We start from the raw sequence: 13,621 nt of genomic DNA, 5'->3' as shown, positions 1-13,621 counted from the left end.
CCATCTTGCCGTTCCAATGCTCCCTGGCCCGGACCGCAGGATATTTTGCAGCCTTATTCTTCCTTACTTCTCCCCCTTAGGCACACCTCTGGCCCGAGCTAGTATCAAAAGTGCAAAGGTAGACGGGGTCTCTTATTTCCGGCACAAGGAAAGGCTTCTGCGCATCTCCATTCGCCACATGGTTAAATCCCAGGTGTTTTACTGGATTGTGCTGAGCCTTGTGGCACTCAACACTGCCTGTGTGGCCATTGTCCATCACAACCAGCCCCAGTGGCTCACCCACCTCCTCTGTAAGTAAAGCCTCTCTCTAAAGCCTCCTCTGCTGGTCCCCATGTGGGGCAGCTTGATGTGTGTGTGTGAATGCAAGACAGCAAAGCACCCTGCTAGGAGAGGTTCTACCTCTTCACGCTTGAGGGAGGCCACATCGTCCTCAAGGGGGCTGGAGTATCTCATGACTGTTTCCAGCTTTCATTCTTTAGGTAAACAGATCATTGTTGATGAATCAACAAGATAGCATAGTGTTATACCTTTGGGTACCATAAACCCTTCACTTCCTTCCTTAAGGAGGCTCAGTGATCGGGAATTTTGATCATTGAAATCCTGGGCAGGAAGTTCTCAGGGCAATGGAGATCTCAAATAGACCAGAAGAAGAGCTTATAGGTCAGCTCCAGATTAGACTGCCACTGGGTGTGAGTGAGGGTCAGGGGCCTGTCCCTGCCGGGCTTGTGGGGAGGAATCCAGCTCTTTGATCAAAGCCGTAGTAAGTCCTCTCTTTCCTCCCTGAGGGCCCTCTACCATATAAAGGCCAGTGACAGGCCTATCTATTGAAAGAGAGCAATGCTGATCTCTTGAGTGCACCTGGTACTCAGCCTCGGTCAGAGGGTACTCAGACATCATTAGGCTCTGTCCAGCCCTGGCCTGATGTGGCCACCGAATGTCCTGACATGTGTTGTTGTGAGATCCTCTGTAGGTGGGTGGGTTAGCTGAGAAGTGCATGAGCCCACCCCACATGTGGAACCAATGCTCTACTTTTAATACTTCCAGACTATGCAGAATTTCTGTTTCTGGGACTCTTCCTCTTGGAGATGTCCCTGAAGATGTATGGCATGGGGCCTCGCCTTTATTTTCACTCTTCATTCAACTGCTTTGATTTTGGGGTAAGTCCTCAGAAGCCTGCCTCTGCTCCTGCTTCGTGTTAATAGGCCCTGGTTTTAGATAAGCAGCTTGCTCCTTACTCAGCATGAGGCACTGAAATCAGAATATATAAAAGGGGAATAGATAAGATTACCTAAAGGGAATTCAGAAGTGAGTGAATCCTTCCCATGCAAGGTTTGTTTGTTTTTCTGAGCTCTTTGATTTTCAATATTTTTATTAAAATGTAACATGTACATTATAGAGGGTACACTTAAGTGTATAGCTCCGTGAGAGTTTACAAAGCTACCCATAGCCAGAGTTTTGAACCACTTATTATCTTGGGGGAAGCCTGAAAAGGACAAAGGACTTGATTTTAGAGGTGGTTCCATAGGAAAGAGAAGCTTATATATTTGTTTTTCTACTTCAGTTTAAAATTGGGATAATTATCTAGACAGACCCTCATTCAAATACACACACACACACACACACACACACCCTTATATTAGCAAGTCCCCACAGAGAATATCTCAGTCAGCTGTTTACTTTCTACATAGTATGGATATCTAAATGTATACATTGTGCTAACACTTCAAGGTGCTTTCACGTATCTTTTATTTTTGTCCCCTGCCGCTTACAGAAGTCCTATGAACTATATTACATTTCAGGAGTTAGCCTTCCCATTTACACAAGAATAAATAGAAGCTACCATGCCCAAGTTCATATACCCAGTTAGCAGCAGAACTGGGTCGCAGAACTTTGGGCTCCTAAACCACTTCTCTTTCTGCCAATCCCATTACTTTTTCTGCCAAAGCTTCAGTTAGGTGCTAAAGATTTTGAGCACTTGCTAATCTACATTTTAACTTGGAACATATGGTTCTGATTATGGGCAATTTTCAGGCATAACAGCTAGTGAGAGATCACTTTAACCTCAGTTTCTTTGTGTCCGTACCTTTCGGCATTGCTGTCAGGATTAATAGTTGTTGTTTCTCCTAGCACTGTATCTAGAACATAGTGGACATTCATTAAATATATAATTAAAGGAAATTGAAATATGCATCTGAAATTGCTGCATCTTGTAGCAATCAGATCCTCCATCACCATGAACTGTCACATTGCGGGACACAAGACCTCCATGACTGAAAGATGTTTATTATATCAAGGACTGAAACATTCTTGTTAGCACTAAATTTTAGGATGATGAGAGAATGTAGACCTCTGAGATTTCTGTATTGAGAAGCAACTTGTACTAATCCAGATCAGTTTCCTTGGTTTGAGTACCGCTCCTTTGTCAGAGCAGCAGAAGCAGCAACTAGCTGTTGTAGTTTTCACCAAGGACAGGAGTCAGTAAGCCAATCTATAGTATGAAGGATTAAAGTTAGGAAGGGGATTGGAGAGCAGTGGGAGAGAGGTGGCAGCTTCCCACACAGGTAGTTCTACTGAAGGTAGGGCTGGTGGGAGAGGAGAGTTTTTATTTCCCCATTCCCCCACTGAGAGCTGTTGATGGTGTGCTGGGCGCTAGAATGCCACCTCTTCTCCTCCTCCTCCTCCTCCTCTCACTGTGGCTGGCATTGCCTCTCTAGGTCACAGTGGGCAGTATCTTTGAAGTGGTCTGGGCAATCTTCAGACCTGGTACGTCTTTTGGAATCAGTGTCTTGCGAGCCCTCCGACTTCTAAGAATATTTAAAATAACCAAGTAAGTGATCAGAATTTGGACTTTTCCCGATGACTTTGAGAGTAGAACCTTTTTTTGCCTTATATTTTCTTCCATCTTCTCTTTCCCCCTTAGGGGGAAAGTATCCCTTCCCTGCCCCACCCCTTTTCTATTCTTTAGCTCTTCCTTCTTCTCCAAAGATTAAACCGAAAATATCTATGGTGCCACATTCTCAAGGGGAGCAATAGGTTGCTGCCCTCTTTACTTCCTACAAATGTACAAATGCAGCTTATTTCGTAGACTACCAGGCAGATGCTGAGCTGGGCTTGGGGGTGACTTGGTATGCAGTGTTCACAGCTGTCACATTGTCTGGGTTTTGTAGGTATTGGGCTTCGCTACGGAATTTGGTGGTCTCCTTGATGAGCTCAATGAAGTCTATCATCAGTTTACTTTTCCTTCTCTTCCTCTTCATCGTTGTCTTTGCTCTCCTAGGAATGCAGTTATTTGGAGGCAGGTAAGTGCCCAGAAGCTTTCCATCCAAAGGAGGCTCAAAATCCAGTTGTAGCCTGTGTTGGGCTAGGGTCATTAACTCGATCACCATGTTATTATCCTGTCTGCCTTTGCCCATGGCCTGAATTGACCACTGAGTGAGTTCATATGTGGAGTAAACGTCTCTGCTTTTATTCCTTTCATGCTGTGCAGGGTTCTTGTTCCGGGGACCCATTTCTTTGGTGCTGTCCCTGAAATGTGCAGCGTGGGCACATCCTTCAAAGTGCATAGTTTGTCATTAGTAGTCACTGTTACAGTCTTTATAAGTTATGTGGAATGGGGAAAAAGTAGGGAAGAGGGGGGTTGTAGAAGAAAGGAGAAAAGAAGTGATGAAAGCTGTGATCCTGGGGAATGGAAAACTTGGTATGTGAGATTTTCATTGCATTATTTTCTCTAATTTTGTTTTTCAGGTTTAACTTTAATGATGGGACTCCTTCGGCAAATTTTGACACCTTCCCTGCAGCCATCATGACCGTGTTCCAGGTATGAGGCCAGCTGACGGTTCACAAGTGCTGCATGGGGTCCCTTGGACTGCACACTGCAAGACAAGGATGAGTTTCAGGATAATTCTGCTTTTCCTTTCCAGGCTCCTCCCAGGGGATTGAGGCACTCTTTCTAGTTGAGCAGTCATTACTACAGTAATCCCTAGAACTTCTGTGGCTTTGTTCTTACCAATAATAAGAGAGCTCTGTTGGGACCATCTCACTGTCCTTCTCTCACACCTGTGAGTTTGCAGGAGACATTGAGTCTGAGGCATTCAGCCAAGAATCACATCTATGGTTTTCTGAAATCTAGGGCATCTTCTAACCCATTTAATGAGGTATCCATTAAATGGTGTTTATTTAACAAGGTCTCTTTTCCACCCCTACTCCCCCCAAAACTCAACTGTTTAAATCATGGGGAAAACTCAAAATCAATAGTGTCTTAGACCTAAAGAAAAATACTATTTGGCCAGAATCTGAGGTTGGACCACAACCCAAGTTTCCTGAACTGCAGCCCACAAGGCTCTTTCCAATCATGCTGCTGTTCCAGACCCTGTGTCTGGGCAGCTCTGAGGATAGTTAGGTAATCACCAGACCACCTGATCTGTGTCATTTCCACAAGGACCTTGCAAAACTGGAGGTGGGAGACACTCTGTAGTTGGAGGAACAGAACCTTTCCCTTTGATGCTCTCCTTCCATTTTCAATGCCTAAAATTCTCTTCCATATCAAAAGAAAGTTTAGGGTTATTTATGGGAATGACTTTTTTTTTTTAACTCCCTGGTGAGATTGTCAAGCAAGGGGGTAGATGCAAAAGACCCAGGCCCAGAATTTGCCCTTGGCATTGGCCCTATTTTCTCCTCCAGCCAAGGTTTCTGATGTGCCTGTCATTTGCTTTGTGTAGATCCTGACGGGTGAGGACTGGAATGAGGTGATGTACAATGGGATCCGCTCCCAGGGCGGGGTCAGCTCAGGCATGTGGTCTGCCATCTACTTCATTGTGCTCACCTTGTTTGGCAACTGTATCCTTTTTAAGATGCACCTCCTCAAGCTGCCCACCTTCCTGGACCAGCATTTGAGGAGGCATTGGTGGTGGTGGTGCTAGAGCTTGGGTTGGTGGGACAGGGGCGTGGACATTGTTTGGTGTACTAAAGTAAATAAGTATACTGATCTGAAGGACTTTATGTACTAGTTGGGTAAAGAATACAAACATAAACAAGATAGAGTATTATCCAAGTCTGTCGTGTATGCAAAGAATAACATAGGAGGCTGTTACATTGAATGGTTGGAGGTACTATGAGCTGGGGAACATTAGACAAAGCAGAGATCACTGTAGGCTGAAATAGGCACATTATACCACTAATGAATTAATTACATGCTAATGTAGAACAGAGTCTGCCACATAGTAAGATCTCAAAAAATTAGTGTTAGGATTAATGCTATTACTGCTAATTATAGCAAATATGTATTGTATTTGGGCTATACGTGAGACCTTAAACTAAGTGCTTCATAGGCACTATTTCATCGAATCCTTACAAGACAGAGAAAAAAATATCTCGAGTAAAATAACTACTAAATTGTAAAGGGATACTAAAGTCCAGTTGCATCTAACTCCAGTGCCCTATCCAATCACAAGATCTAGAACAGGAGATTCAGGTTTTAATCCCAGCAACTCTGTGTATCAGCTGTGTGGCCTTGGGAAAGTTACTTAATCACTCCAAGCTTCTATTTTTTACAACTGAAAGGAGAATAATAATATTTATGTCCTTTGTTTGTGGTGAATACTAAATGAGATAATTTATTTGCATGTGATTTATAATTACAAACTTCTATACAACTGTTAGATGCTTTTGGGGAGTCGGGTTGGCCGTGAATTGGGATTAGTAGACCAGAAAGGGAGAACCATGGGATGCAGGTGTATTTTTGCATTTTCCATAGTTTCTTAGAGAAGACATGCTGTTTTACGTTTTCTGCCCTGAAAACGTCTAGAGGTTTGGGCAGACTAGAAGCTCAATATGAGAAACTCATGAAAAGAACACTAGGCAACAAGTCACAGACATGGAAGCTCCATGTGTCCCAATGGCACCATCATTTTCCTGATATTCTGGGGGTAGTCAAAGCAGGGCTTTGATGCTAGAACAGTTCTATGTTCCACAACACATAGGCTTTGAAGACAGTTGGAAATTGAGACTTCAGGTGCTAGAGTATGGCATAGGAATAGATTTCATAGTGAATCATGTCTGCTGTGTGACATTTTGTTAAATGAAATGTGGAACTCTTCAGGACCCTCACAAGAAGCATGGGAGAAGTTAGCATCTCATTATTGGGAGATGCTCAGTAACAGGGGCTCTGGAATTTCATTCTTTTTGTCTTTAAGGACAGAATGGTGTGACGCCCATGGGTCTAGGTAGGATTCAATTCCAGCCTCCCAGAATGGGGAGATGAGCTCCCACACTGAGCTCCCTACACATCTTGTTCAGTGATTCTCTTAGTCGTTATTGCTATGGGTAGAGGCCACAGCTATCTAAAGACCTTTTGAATGTGGCTGAACAAACTCAAAGTGCTTTTTCTGTTCCCTTACTCGTCAACAATTAATGCAGAAGACTTCTGTAACCAAATGTGTGGGTTTTTTTACTCACCAACAAGCAAGCAATCCTGCAGCGGATACTAGTTGGTGTCGTCTAATTCAATTCTGACGCTATCTACCTGGAGATAGCATCAGATCCCACAGGTCGATGGCTCAATCCCCAAGACTGCCCCTGCCTTATGATGACAACTGCATGCCTCAGGTTACTTTACCTGTATTTTGAAGGCTATAATTCAGGGTTCCCACAACCCCCTTCCTGGGTTTGGTTAATTTGCTAGAATGGCTCACGGAACTCAGGAAAACACATTTACCAGTTTATTATAAAGGATATTACAAAGGATGCAGTTGAAGAGGGGCAGAGGGAAAGGCATGGGGGTTGGGCACAGAACTTTCATATCCTCTCTGGGAGTGCCAGTCTCCAGGAACCTCCACATGTTCAGCTATCCAGAAGCTCTCCGAACCCTGTCCTTTTGGATTGGTATGGAGTCTTCATTACATAGGCATGATTGATTAAGCCATTGGTCATTGGTGATCAACTTAACCTTCAGCCCCTCTCCCCTCCCCTGGGGTTGTGGGGGTAGGGCTGAAAGTTCCAACTCTCTAATCATGCCTTGGTTTGGTGACCAGCCCCCATCCAGAAGCTACCTAGGGGCTACCAGATAACACTTTGGAGTTTCTAAGGATTTTAAGAGTTGTATGCCAGGAAACACAGTTAAAGACCAACTAATAATTTTTCACAGTATCATAATTTTCTTCACCCCATCTGGCCCCCAGATGGTTTGATTCAGGTATTTCTTTATCCTGGGTAAAGAGATGATAATGCAGAAGGAGGGAAGATATATCCTCTTTCTCCTTTCAAAAGAGTTGTACAGTATCTCCCTCCCTGTTCTCACAGCCCCTGCTTAAGTGACTCTTCAGGGTAGCTTCTGTTCCTGTTAGTGTCCCAGGCAGGAAAGATCATCAGGTGGCCTCTCAGCCTTGCTGAAGGCTTTGCTTTTCTTATTTGCCCAACCTTAATTCATCACCCCAGACACGCTACTGAATGTGTTCTTAGCTATCGCTGTGGATAATCTGGCCAATGCCCAGGAACTGACCAAGGTAAGCATTGTTTTCTGGGGATCTGATGTTTCTCTAGTGCCATTGGGTACCCTTTGGCCTTTCAAACTCTCTCCAAAAGTCTATATTGTCTGACTCAGACCTGCCAGGAAGTCCTTTCTGGAAACTTCTGGACACTTGGATAGCCACACACCCATGACGGAAGGCTGGTTCACTTTTATTGAGTTTGGTGAGCCTCAACCTAGCCTAGGGGGCCTCAAGGAACACAGAAAATAACATCTTAATTTCTGTGAGCCCTCAAAGGAGTCCTTTCCAGGATTATCATGGAGAGTCAAGAAAATTCTAGAGCCCTGGTTTTAAGTTCCACCTCTGCTACTGCAACCTATGGCTGTGTGACCTGAATCACATGACTTAACCCTTCTGGGTTTTGTTGGGAGAGAGATCAGGGCCATCACAGTTCCTGGGCTATGGCTGTTGGGATATTCCAGTAGGCAAAGGTCATTTTGGGGAAATTTCAATGAAGCCAGATACTAAATTTCTCACAGAACTGTTCCCTTCTTTTCTCTGATTAATTTCCCCAGTGTGGGGAGGCAATATTAACAGCAGTGGGATGGTCTACAGAGATGAATAAAAACCCTTCTCTCCACAGAGGATGCCAATTTGGTTTTGGGCAGAGGTGCATAGCATCCTGCCGACATTTCTGAGCTTCTTCCATGCATTCTCTGATGATCTTTCTACATTCTTGAGGGTCTTCTTATCTGTATATATTGGTAGGAAAAATACCAGCTTTAGTAGCTGAGAAACTGGGTCTGAGTCCCACACCCGCCATTGGCTATGTTGGCTTTGCTTGGACTCCTGATCTCCATTAGCATTGGTTTCTTCATGCGTGAGACAGGAATGCCATATCTGCATTGTGTACCTCACAGGATTACTGTGAGGATCAAGTAAAATAATGTCTGTGAAAACCATAGCATGTTCTGAAGATGTGTGTGCTTTTATTAGCTCTAGTCGTTTTACCTGAGCTGGTTTTCCTTGGGTTCATCACATAGAGGGGACACTTGAGGAATGCTGCTGAAGGGATGAGATCTCTGCCTAAGCACCCACTTAGCTGTGCAGAGAAGACACTACAATGGGGCACTCAGCCTCAGCACTTTACTCAGCGGGGTCCTTGCCTGGAAGGCCCCTGCTCCATCACTTCTAGACACTGTAGGACATCTGAGAAGTGTCAGCTCCTGCCACTGACCTCCACAGCCATAGCCAGCTCCACTGAGGGCTAGGGGTTGGGCTAGACTTCTGGTTCTTATGAGCAGCCTGTGGATGGATCCAGGATGGAGACAAGGATTGCTGGCCACGCTGGAGCTGTGAGGCTACTGACTCCCAAGGGGCCTGGACTCTGGCCATCGAGGTCTCTGAGCCAACCTAACATCTCGCTGCCTTATTTATCCTTTTCCTGTGTCTTCCTCACTTCACTTGGTATTCAGAACTCCTCCTTAGGAGAGCCAAGGGAAGCTACTGTCCTTCCTGGGGATCCCAGGCAAAGCCATCTCTGCTTTGTGTCTAGGATGAACAGGAGGAAGAAGAGGCCTTCAACCAGAAACATGCACTGCAGAAGGCCAAGGAGGTCAGCCCGATGTCTGCACCCAACATGCCTTCGATCGAGTGAGTCAGCTGCCCCCTTCACCGATCCCTGAGCTCCTGTGCTAACAGCCAGTTCATCAACTCACAGAACTATTGGTTATAGGAGTGTACCTATTCCATGCTGGGAACTGTTCCTGAGAATACAGCAGTGAGCAAGACAGAGTCTGTTTTCATGGAACTGTTATTTCAGTGAGCGAGATAGATAATAAACATGCACATCATTTCAGATAGTGACAGGTGCTATAAGTAAATGAAATAGGGTCCTGTGGTGGAGAAATACAGGAGCTGGGTGGGAGCAGCTTATGTCAAGCCAGAAGGGATTCTCTGAAGGGGAGCTGTTTAAGCCGAGACCTAAGTGTGTAGATGACAGTCACGTGACATTTTGAAGGAAGAGTGTTCCCCAGCAAAGTCCAGTGTGGCTGGTGTGTAATTAATGAGGGGAAATAGAGACAGGGCTGGGGAGGGGGAGCAGGGGCCAACTCTGAGGTCCTTAAAGTCCAGGTGGAAGAGTTTAGCTTTTATTCTAGCTGAAATCACAAGAGTACTTCAAGTGGAAGGATGAATAGGATATGATTTACACTTTTAAAAGGGTCACTCTGTTCCGTGGAGCATAATGGACTGTAGGGGCCAGAGTGGAGGCAGGGAAAGAGTCTGCTCTCAGAGTAAAGTAGGTGAGAGGTAATGGGGGTTTAGACTAGGGTGGGGGAAATGGAGGAGATGAGTAATCCCATTCAGTCTGTAGTTTGGAGAGAGAGCCAATAGGATGAGCTCATGGATTAAATGTGGCAGGGGTGAGGATGAATAAAAGGGAAGAAACAAAAATTGATCCCAGGTTTTAAGGTTTTGCAGACTAAGCAATGGGTTGGGGAGTGGTGGTAGTTACTGGATCCCTGGAAACTGGTGGAAATCTAAAATTCATTTTGAGATACTTCTAAGGCATCCAAGTGTTGAATAGGCTACTGGTTACCTGCATCAGGAGCTCAGAAAAGTCAGAATTAAAACAATGATTGAGGAAGGTTATTCGCATTTAGATGGTATTTAAGTCATCAGTATGGGTCAGATGACCCAGAGACCCAGCTGCTGAGGACAGAGGCTGACAGTGCTCCTGCTGCTTAAGAGGAGAAACCAGCTAAGGAGACCAAGGGAGTGCAGCCAGGAGGCAAGAGAAAGAACAGGAGGCATAGTGTGCTGGAAACCTGTGAAAGGAAACTGCAGGAAGGAGGAGTGGGTGCCGGTGCTACATACCGTAGAAAAATCACATACAATGAGGAACAGAAAAGGGACCACTGCATATGGCAAAATGAAAGCTGTTAGTAACCTTACAAGAGCCATTTCCGTGGCCAGGTTGGAACAGAACCCAGTTGAAGTGGACTAGGGAGAGAACAGGACGTGATAAAGGAGAGTGGTGAGTCCACTGCTTCAGGGATCTAGCCTGGACCTGTGGTAGAGCTACAGGTAGTCGGCCTGGGCCCTGCGTGGCCTGGTCTCTGCGTGGTGACACAGGGGGGTGTTGGAGGAGAGGCTGGGAAGTGACCATAGAACAACACAACTCCTGTTGTTGCGTCCGGGCCTGCATGAGGACTGTGTGAGTGGTGAGTGGTGCTGGGGCATCTGTGGGAGGGTCCGAGAGCCCCGAGGAGGTGGAAATCTATCCTGGCAATAACCCTGTCATTGTTACTTGAAGCTAATAAGGGAAGAGCCCTTGGTTGGCTAGAGCTCCAGTGAAGGGCTCCCAGGCAGCCTCTTCCTTGCCTTGTGGGGCGTGCCAGGGTTGTGTGTGTGTAGGTGGGGGACCTCCCTCCTGCACAGCCATCATCTTGCCTTTGCCTTTAGAAACTACAGGCCTGGCCCCTGGATCCCTCTTCTGTGAGTGAAAGAGAAAAATTCCCTTCCAAATCATTAAAGGTTGATAGGGAAATACCAAAGATTGATAGGGAATATTCCTCTCTGGAATATTCTCTGGGCCTTGAGTAATTTCTATTCCACCTTCCCTGAACTCATGAGTTTGGGTTAAAAACACATACACACAGGTATCCAAAAATGTGGATGGGTAGGACTGGCTGTCACTTAGGAGTGGGTGGTTCTATTTACTGAGATGAAGAAGCCTGGGGGAGAAGTGGGTTTAGAGAGATGTGAGTTGGGACGACGCTTGGCCCAGAGTAGAAACTCACTATTTCTGGAATGAAAGAATGAATGAAATGTGGGTAGGCACAGGCAGGGCCGTGGGAATTGAGCAGAGTGTGCATCAGGGCACAGTGAGGTGGAAGGACGTGCTGCAAACATCCAAGACCAGCAGAGCCCCAGGCCTTGTTGCTGTACATGTGCTGTGAGGTTGGTGTTGCTGGTGTGAGCCACCTCCGGGTGTGTGTGCCCTGCTCAGCTGTGTGCACTCTGCTCAGGTATGTGTACCCTGCACAGATGTGTGTGCCCTGCAAAGATGTGTGCACCCTGCTCATGTGTGTACTCTGCCCAGGTGTACGTGCCCTGCACAGGTGTGTCTACATTGCTTAGGTGTGTGTGTCCTACATAGGTGTGTGTCCTCTGCCCAGGTGTGTGCCCTACACAGGTGTGTGTGCTCTGCACAGGTATGTGTACAATGCTCAGGTGTGTGTGCATTTTGCTCGGGTGTGTGTGCCCTGCTCAGCTGTGTGTGCCCTGCACAGATGTGTGAACATTGCTCAGGTATATGTGCCCTACTTGGGTGTGTGCCCTGCTCAGGTGTGTGTACAATGCTCAGGTGTGTGTGCATTTTGCTCAGGCGTGTGTGCCCTGCTCAGCTGTGTGTGCCCTGCACAGATGTGTGAACATTGCTCAGGTGTGTGTGCCCTGCTCAGGTGTGTGTACATTGCTCAGGTGTGTGTGCATTTTGCTCGGGTGTGTGTGCCCTGCTCAGCTGTGTGTGCCCTGCACAGATGTGTGTACACTGCTCTGGTGTATGTGCCCTGCTCAGGTGTGTGTGCTCTGCACAGATGTGTGTGCCCTGCACCAGTGTGTGTACATTGCTCAGGTGTGTGTGCTCTGCTCAATTGTATATGCCTTGCTCAGGTGTTCATGCCCTGCTTGGGTGTTAAGGCAAAACTGCTGATTTCGGACTACACTTTAAGTGCAAACATGGCTGTCCATGGAGAAACACAGAAGAAGCACTGTTAAAAAGCAAAGTGCCTGAGTGCTAGTTATATTTCTCTCACTAATATAGCCTGTGACCTCAGAGAGACAACCACTCCGATCTCAGAACCTCTATTTCCTCATCTTTGAAATGAGAAGAATGCCACCTGCCCTTCCTATCCCACAAGGCTATTGTGAGGTGTACACAAGGTCTCATTCATATGAGTTGGAGACATGTGGATGCTGCTCTGTATGATTTTAGGTATGAATGTAAGTTTGAATCTGTGAATATGTGAGTAGAGAGAATGCTCATGCTTGTGTGTGTGAGAGAGAGAATCCTTCCACGTATGTACACTCTTACACACATGCTTCTGGATAGCTGGCATTTGAATATTTGAGAATTTGCAAATAGATGGTGTGATGTGCTTTTCCTAGCAGGTGTGCATGCTGCCTGTCTAAAGCGTATGTTTCTACTTCTGTATCTACCCATGCTTCTTGGCTCTCCCGCCCCCACCTGTGCCTTGTTGCATTGCAGGCCACTGAAGCTGAGGGTTGTATTCAGTTGAGGAGCTCACAGGCTTCTCCACAATGATGTCTGCATCAGTGGGTGCTCCTGCGTGGCCACACACATGTGCACTGTGCATCTTCCAGACACCCAGAGTGGGCCTCAGACCAACTGCCTCTGCTCCCTCAGCCCCACCCTTGTGTGGGGCTCTTCTGCAGACATGTGAGAGATGGCAGTTGAGGGGGATTAATTTGCCTAGCATGTTCTCCATGGGTGGGCATCAGCTTTATCAGGAAAGGAACAGCATTTGCCAACATCCCAGGTCCAAGCAGGGCCCATTGGGCTGGACTGAGTTCATCAGGCCGGTAACTGAGGCCGGGCTCACTGCAAGGATAGCCCAGATGTGTTGTCCTCTAGCTGAGCATTGAACCTGTGCTGACAGCTTATTTACCAGGCATCCTGTCTGTTTTTGTGGGCACAGTTCATACGTTGCCATTCTAACCTTGTGTTTGTAAGGACACAATATGCATACGGAAGAGAGTTTTCTCTGTACAAGGCTAAGAAGGTCAATACTGTGCTCTGCCCAGCTGAACATAGAACAGGGTCTATGGCCAGGGCCTCTGCATTGCTCAAAGGCAGAGGTCACTGCTCACATCCTGGAGTACATGGATGGTGGCCTACGGAAAGATGGTGCTGCCTCTGACCATGGACCACTTCATAGCCTTGACATCGTGCATGGCAGAGCACTTGCTCCCCTGCATGTTTTGTGAAGCTGGGTCAGGGTCTGCTACGGGAGTCATGAGCTGGGGAGCCACACCCAATGAATGTGCTATGCTAGCCCTAGAAATGACCCGGGGGAGGGGAAGAAAACTACTCAGCAACATCTACAGGATTTCCAAAATAGGAATCTGAAGGA

At 46.4% G+C, this 13,621-nt stretch overlaps 1 protein-coding gene across 1 annotated transcript in view; it reads left to right on the top strand.

Moving 5' to 3' along the window:
• Positions 1 to 13,621, top strand: part of CACNA1E (calcium voltage-gated channel subunit alpha1 E) — a 503,244-nt gene that overhangs the window by 414,669 nt on the left and 74,954 nt on the right. The window contains exons 14-21 of the mRNA XM_055233511.2: positions 81 to 290; positions 1,045 to 1,157; positions 2,715 to 2,827; positions 3,168 to 3,299; positions 3,745 to 3,817; positions 4,719 to 4,836; positions 7,432 to 7,499; positions 9,019 to 9,116. Coding sequence (XP_055089486.1) covers positions 81 to 290; positions 1,045 to 1,157; positions 2,715 to 2,827; positions 3,168 to 3,299; positions 3,745 to 3,817; positions 4,719 to 4,836; positions 7,432 to 7,499; positions 9,019 to 9,116 — 925 coding nt within the window. The remainder of the gene's footprint in view (positions 1 to 80; positions 291 to 1,044; positions 1,158 to 2,714; positions 2,828 to 3,167; positions 3,300 to 3,744; positions 3,818 to 4,718; positions 4,837 to 7,431; positions 7,500 to 9,018; positions 9,117 to 13,621) is intronic.

The sequence above is a fragment of the Symphalangus syndactylus genome, chromosome 19 (assembly GCF_028878055.3).
Source record: "Symphalangus syndactylus isolate Jambi chromosome 19, NHGRI_mSymSyn1-v2.1_pri, whole genome shotgun sequence".
NCBI lineage: Eukaryota > Metazoa > Chordata > Mammalia > Primates > Hylobatidae > Symphalangus > Symphalangus syndactylus.
This window is presented reverse-complemented; position numbering and strand designations above follow the sequence as displayed.